Source organism: Malaclemys terrapin, chromosome 7, assembly GCF_027887155.1.
Source record: "Malaclemys terrapin pileata isolate rMalTer1 chromosome 7, rMalTer1.hap1, whole genome shotgun sequence".
In the NCBI taxonomy this organism is placed as follows: domain Eukaryota; kingdom Metazoa; phylum Chordata; order Testudines; family Emydidae; genus Malaclemys; species Malaclemys terrapin.
In genome coordinates this window covers 103085660-103093159 of record NC_071511.1, presented here as the reverse complement: position 1 = coordinate 103093159, position 7500 = coordinate 103085660, and the positions used below count along the sequence as shown (strand labels likewise).

Below are 7500 nucleotides of genomic sequence, written 5' to 3'. Positions count from 1 at the left end.
AGAGCCATCCTTCTCTTCTGTGCCGAATAGGTTTCAACGTAGGAGAGAATCTGGGCCTATATATATTCAGAATCATTAAGGAGATGCCATCTTGTTCTGTCTCAAGGTGATACTGAAGAAGCAACAAGAAAGTACTGCCAAGTCATATGTCCTCCATTGGTCCTTGACTCTACCTGTTTCTCTCTTCCAAAATAGAATTCTGAAAAGTATAATTTAACAGGGGAAATCCAATTTTTTTTCAGAAGTTGTGTGCATAAATATATTAGTAATGAACACAACAAACTGATACTAATTTTTGTAACTCCTAACTATGTGCAAGTATAGGTCATGCAGTGCAGGAATTTGGGTTATCTACTGTATAATTGCATTTTCTGGAAAAATTCTACATTGTTTCTTTTTTAACAAAAAATATTGTTAAATGTGATGACTTTTTTTTGTCACACTTAGAGGTTTTAGTCAGCTGTGGCCTTCTGGTGCATAATTAAACTAATACTATTTGTGCACAGAATAAAATTGGTTACCTTTACATTTCCCTCAATATACTCCCCAAAGAGTGAATTCTCTCAGTGTTGTGCTATCAAGCTGCTGGTCATACAAACTGAGATCAAATCTCTTTCCAAAGAAGAATTTACTTAGTCCTTTCAGCAAGGAGCTTATGATTTGTCTTTTTGTTGTGTATTTGTACAGCACCTAACAGTCCTAGTTCATGACTATGGCTCCTAGGTGCTATGGTAATGTAAGTAATAAATAATAGTAATTTTCTTCACCAGGCAAATAATAATTCTAATTTTAAAAAGAATATTGAATATGTTTTGCTCTGCATTGCAATCATATATTAAACCAATGTGAAATATCTTTCACCATCTAAAAACTATAAATTATATTAGAAAATCAAGTCTTAAATACATTTTGCATTTCTGAGTCCACAGCTGGCCAGAGCTTTCTTACTAAAAAATAATATGCAGCACCATAAATAGGTATTGTGCTTATTGGGCGGGGGTGGGGTGGAGGAGAGGAAGGGGAGGCTTCTGCCCCAAAGAACTTGCAATCTGAAGCTCTGATCTTACAAAGACTTATGTACTTGCTTAAATGTTATGAACGTAAGTTGTCCCACTGAAGTCATACAAAGTTGACAGGATTACTCACATGCCTAAAATGAAGCATGTACAGAAATGTGTGTAGGATCAGGGCCCAGGGCCCCAATCTTATAGACCCTTATTCACATGAGTAGTTCTTACTCATACTAGTAGTCCAATTGAGGTTAAACAAACAACTTACTCTGAGAGTAACAGTTTATAGAATCTGGTCCTAAATAAGACGTAACTTGGCAGATGATGTATGCAAGCAGTGGGGAAAGTGGAATGGAAATAAGAGTGACCATTAAAAAGCAAAGGAGCTTGGAGCAGCCCTAACGATGCTTATGTTGGGGACTGAAACTTCACCTGGATATGGAGAGAAGAAAGATGGTTTTAAACCATTTTGTCTCTCCCTCAAGTCATTACAGATGTGCCGAGCAAAGTATTATTTTCTCACATTCAGCCAAATCCAGTAATTGGTTTGCCTAACAGCAAGGGCCACAATAAACCCCAGTGAACCTTACAATGCCATTACTCATTTGTACTAAGGGCTGTATTGTGTGGGATATTGCAGGGCTTATTTCTGTGACCTCTTCTGTTCAATGTGTGTACAAGGCCTCAAGGGGAGGCCATGAGACAATTTGTGTTACAATGACGTTGGTATGCTGGTGACCTTTTACACTACCTCTCAGACTTCTTTGGACCTGGACAGTACAATCAATCAGGTTTCCTAGCATTGGATGAGAGCAAGCAGGTTGAGTCTTAAGCCAGACAAGAGGCTATGCAGGGAGAAACAAACATGACAAACAGTGATATCTGCCCCTTTAACTAAAGGGGCGTATCGCCTTTTATAATTCAGGTCCAAAATCTTTTAGACCCCTGGCTGCTTCTGGATCTTCAGATAAACAGCAATGAACAAGAGTTCTTATTTCTGTCTTTTCTTGACTAAATAGGTGTGACCATTCCTAATGATGCAGAGATGTCAACCATTATTTATGCTTCTTTCACCTCCAGATTTGATGATATAAGCACACTCCATATAGGGCTTGAAGATCACTCCAGAACTTCAACTGCTGCAAATGGCAGTTGCCCAATTTCTTTTTTATTTCAGTTTATAAAATCTGCTGATCAGAAAATTCTCTAATTGTGTGTAAGACACTTATTAACACACTTCAGAAATTGACTCAGTGTCAATAAATGACTATTTGAAAAAAGGAGAAATCCTCCAAATAACCCTTCATGCAAAAGCCCTTGTAGTGTTTGATTAGGGAAGCACATATGACAGTTCAGAAAGTGCACTCACTTCCCATTCATTTTTGGTTGATTTTGAACTGTGTCTCTATAGTTTGTATGCTGGATATTGTACGGACCCCCTCTTTATTTGTGTGTTTATGTCAAGCTAGGACCCATAAACCGAAAGTCCTTAAAGTCTTGGGGTAGGAGTAGGATATTCACATTGGATGCAGAGTGATCTCACAATGCCTATGCACTTCTTAAATCCTGCTTAAGTCCTCAAAATAGAGCTTATGTGGGATGTAAATGGTTCATGGACCTTGACTGGCTCCCTGGAGTGGGGTGAATTTCACACCCATGCGTTTTTAGCCTTCACCTCAGGAGTTTGCTTATCTCTTTGGTTTGACAAAACCAGAATATGTTGCTGCCAGACATATGTAGTTACTTGGGGCCAGATTTTTTAAATTATTTAGGTGCCTAAAAATAAAGATAGGTGTCTAGTGGAAGTTAGGCGCCTAACTTGTTTAGAGCTTTTGGAAATTCCACTAGATGCCGATCCATATTTTAGTTGCTTAAATACCTTTGAAAATCCAGTCTCTGAGGGTTGGGTTGTTTTTTGTTGGTTTTTTTTTTGGATGGGGAGTGTTCAGTGGGGAGGCTCTCTTATTGTCATTATGTACATTTCGATCATTTTAGTAGGCATTTTCAGTTTATTTTATTATCCGGCTAAATGGATGTTGAGAGACTCATGTGGAAAAATCTATAAATAAATACTGCATACAAGATAGCTGCCCAAATATAACATACTGTGTTTTTTATGTATCTTAATTTATTTTCATTTGGTTCTTAAATTTTACTTAGGCATATGGAATGGTGGTGGGGTTTGTTTGGGCTTTTTTTTTTTTTTTTTTTTTTTTTTTTTGGATGATCTTATAAATGGACGGCACTTTTACAAGAATATGGGTTGTACCTGGCATAGTTTTTTGATTTACTTTTGACACAGTAAAGATTTACTATGCCATTAATTGTTAGTCTAACTGTTGTTCTTTTAGGCAGTCCTACAATCAGATCTTTATAACTGAACCCTTAGGCCTGCCTGGATCCAACTGTAGGTCAGCACTTAGATTGTCTGCTCTTTGGCGCAAGGATGGTGGCCAAGATTTTCAGAAATCACTAGTGATTTAGGTGCCTCGATTTTGGGAGTGCCCAACTTGAAACCCGAAGAGTCTTGATTTTCAGTGAGCACATTTGCAAATTGGTCCCATTGAAATGTGTCAAGTTGGACACCCAAAAATTGAGGAATGCAGAATCACTAATCACTTTTGAAAACCATGGCCTGTGTCTTCATCTGTGTTTGGAAAATGCCTGGTATACTGTGTGCACTATTGCAATGTAAACAATAATGTTGTAAATTTTTATGGGGAAATGTGGGTCTAAACCTGGGAGGTTTCAGTGCCTGCAATCCCATCTGACTTCAGTGGGAGATGAAGTGTTTCAATTCAGCACAGAGACTTGTGGGAGGGATAGCTCAGTGGTTTGAGCATTGGCCTGCTAAACCCAGGGTTGTGAGTCCAATCCTTGAGGAGGCCATTTGGGGCAAAAATCTGTCTGGGGATTGGCCCTGCTTTGAGCAGGGAGTTGGACTAGATGACCTCCTGAAGTCCCTTCCAACCCTGATATTCTATGATTGGGCCTTATATTTGAAACAGTTAGGCAACTAACCCTTTTGAACTGTTCAAATTAATCAGTCATTACTTATCATCCATACTTCGAGAAATGTCATAAAAAGGGAAAGCCCTTTGTGGATGTTCTTATTCCTCTTATAAATTTGCATTGCACCATAATTCTGCCCCAATGCCATTAGGTGACCAAGTGAATTCTGTAACTGATTTATAAAAATACCCATGATAATGCCCATACAAAATCACACAAACAAAAAAGCAGAAGCTTAGAGTTACCTGTTTTAATTAAAACCTTTCATTTTTCACATAGGCCCAAATCCTGTATCTAGTTTAACATGGCAATAATCGGCCCATAAAGCCCAACAAGACATGCAAATTGGTTAAATCTGGTTAGTCAATACCAGGGAAGGTCAGCCCATTGAGCAACAGTTTCAACCAGTTTTCATTTTTTGACATATGTTAAAATAACAATTACATCATGCGTACAAATAGGGGAAAATATATTATTCTGTAATACTACAGTTAAAAATGTTCATCAAAAATGTATGCAGAGAATGTATAAAGAAATGCAAGGAGTGTACATGATCTGTAAGGAGCATTCAGAGACGTGTGTTTAGTTTAAAGTTTAATTTATTTAACCTAAAGGGAAAATGCCAGGAAAGCAGCTACTATATCCTTTAACGCAAGAATTAAAATCAAACTAGGATTTGCTTCAAATTTTAGCATATTTTTGTGCTACTGTTTTTAGTATGACATTCTTGCATTTATATTGCAGAACCAGAAAACTAAGACTGTTGTCCTTTCTAATTTCAGTTTAGGTCAAAAGGCACTGCTCTCCAAAAAGACATGATTATAGAGTTTTAGTGTATGCACTAAAAAGCCTGCAATACACAAAAAAATGAGAGATCCAGCTCACCTTGAAGTCCATTTCCATTTGCACTGGTGCAAGATGGTGGAGGAGAGGCTTGGGGCCTGACAACTGGAGCAAAGGCGCTCTTTTGTTTCACTGCAGAGATGACATTGGCAGGTGAGAATGAGAAAATGCCGTGTGTACTGCTACAGTTTGAAGGGAGGGTGACCGAAGAGGCTGCCATTGTAGGGCTTGACGGCACTACTGCAATAAAGCAAAAATAATCAGGACTCAGATTGAGGTTTTTCATGGCAAACATGGAAAAAGAGAGTGATAGGGCCTTGCCTCTTAAAATATTGGAAAAATATATATATATATAATATATAAAAATAAAAATAATGAAATGCCTTGGCTTGGCCACTCTCTGGATAACAGGCAAACTCTTTTGTGTTGGACTTTTGTTACAAATTGTGCAGTCCGATTTTTTTGTCTCTGAGATCGTATTATGGCAAATAAAGATCAATTTACTATATTCATTTTTACGTCCAGCCTCCAGAGTCACCCCTCCTTTTATCCAGTAGCTCACATTATAAAAATCAAAACAATGCAAGTATCTGATTTTGTAATAAACATGAATCTATATGATGATGTGTTATCAAAAATAGACACTTACTGCCATAAGGAGAGTTAGCTGAGGAGCCATTAAGAAATCCAGGGGAACCTGGTACACCTAGATTGGGCATGCCGGCATTGCCATATCCATTCATGCTATTGCTGACTGTGTTGTAATTGGACTGCTGAGGAGTACTGCTTGGAACATATCCTCGCGGGGAAACACTGCTTGTGTTGCGACTGTAACCTACTGTGTTAGAAAACCCCCCACCCCGAAAAAAATAATGTTATTATTTATAATATAAACTTAGAGGGCTGGGGGGGTTTCCTCATGCATCATATATTACAGAGTTTTAATTGATTGCACAGCTTTGCTCTAAGTTGTCTGTTACTGCCCTATCAACTCTTGCAGTTTAAGATAACCTTATCATGCCAACCTTACTTAAATCATCTGCGAGCACTCTGTGTTGTCTCTCCTCCTAGCATAGACAGCCAACAAAAGCTCTCTTCGATCCAAGCGTGTCAGTTTCCTTCACATTTGTCTTTAGTAGCAATTATCAACAGGCTTGATTCCTGGTTTGTACCAACATACTGGATGAACTTTCAGCCTCTCCAGACCTTCAAATGCCATAGCTGACAGGAAAAAACTTGTTTGTTGCAGTGATTTAACTTTAAAAGGCTGTTTTGGGGTCTTCATTTTTATGATTGATATTTTTATACTAACAATAAGCTAGTACTTTCATAAAGGTACATGTTTCTGTGAAAACTAACCCGGAATCAAGGTGGAGAATGTTTATGAGATTTATAGCTTGAAAGTTGATTAAAAGACACATTCTTTTGTAAGAGGAGACAAAGCAGAATTGGGATTTCAAACCATGGAAGATTAGCATTAATTTATTCTCATCTGTGCAATCAATTTATAATTATGTTGTAAGCAAAAATATATGGTTTTGTACATACCTAGGAAGCTGTTTTTACTCCTTTCATTAGTATAAAACTTAATTTAAAATGCAGTTTGCTATATGTATGTTAAGTTAGAAAATTTAAATTAAGTTACAAGGATTGTATTTTTATATATGACATATCTACATTTACATTTATAAAAATATCTAAAAATATCAGTGTGGGCAAATTAGATTTGTCTGTGTAAATGTTCAATAAACATATGGAGGATATCCAGACATAGTTGCTTTGTAATATAAATATATTATGTGTGTATATATACACATTTCAAATTTCATGTTAATAAAATGCTGTCATATATTTCTACATTTTGCATAAATCTTTTCATTGGAGATGCTTCATGATAAAAGAAAACCAAAGAAAGGGAAGAATTAAGTGTTATCTGGAATTTAAAGATACACTCCATTACATGATCAAAGATAGGACTAAAGGGAGGAGGAGGAGGAGAAAGACAGAGCATTGTGATGGCATCAGCCAGTACTGTATTAATAGACGTTGTCTAAGAACAGTCAACAACATGAAGCATTAACTCTTGAAATCCCACATACCTTGGTCATTAGCTTGTGATGTTTCTGAAACATTAACTGCTAGCTGGCTGCTAAATGAGTTCACTCCCATCATGCCAGTGTGAGCTGGAGTGTTGGCAAGAGTAGGAATCTGGTTGTGATTGCGTGGCACACTGTATAATGCTTCAGCAATGTCAGCTGCTCGTTTCAGGATTATTTCCTACAAAGCAGTAAAAGAATTAATTGCTAACATGTAGCGTACTTGTTTATGTCACAGATACCCTTTGGAATAACATTATCATTAATGGTAGAGATTATGGTAAGATTATGGTGGATGTGGGGATTTAATATTTGTTTCTGTGGCTGTGATTGAACTTTTTATTCTTCCTCCTGGTTACTGAAGTTATGTGCACTTTCCTATCAGCATAAGCAATATAAAGCAGTGAAGAAGTGAACATAAAATATTGGTCTAGTGCTGTTACTCGTGTGAAAATTGTAAAAATATACTTTATTTGGAGACTGCAGCAATGTTTTTCCATTAGTTTGCAAAATACAGTATGTTTTATCTGCTCTGTTTA

General features: G+C 37.1%; 1 protein-coding gene across 8 annotated transcripts in view; it reads right to left on the bottom strand.

Annotated features, from left to right (window-relative positions):
* EBF3 (EBF transcription factor 3) overlaps nt 1-7500 on the bottom strand; it is a 141648-nt gene that overhangs the window by 2544 nt on the left and 131604 nt on the right. For 4 of the 8 annotated variants that reach the window (XM_054033837.1, XM_054033836.1, XM_054033838.1 and 1 more), the window contains 3 exons: nt 6965-7142; nt 5515-5703; nt 4908-5105 (listed from right to left, as the gene is read on the bottom strand). In XM_054033837.1, the coding sequence (XP_053889812.1) occupies nt 4908-5105; nt 5515-5703; nt 6965-7142 (565 nt within the window). Of the gene's footprint in view, nt 200-4907; nt 5106-5514; nt 5704-6964; nt 7143-7500 lie in introns of all 8 variants that reach the window. The other 4 variants (XM_054033840.1, XM_054033841.1, XM_054033842.1 and 1 more) reach the window with 2 other exon arrangements.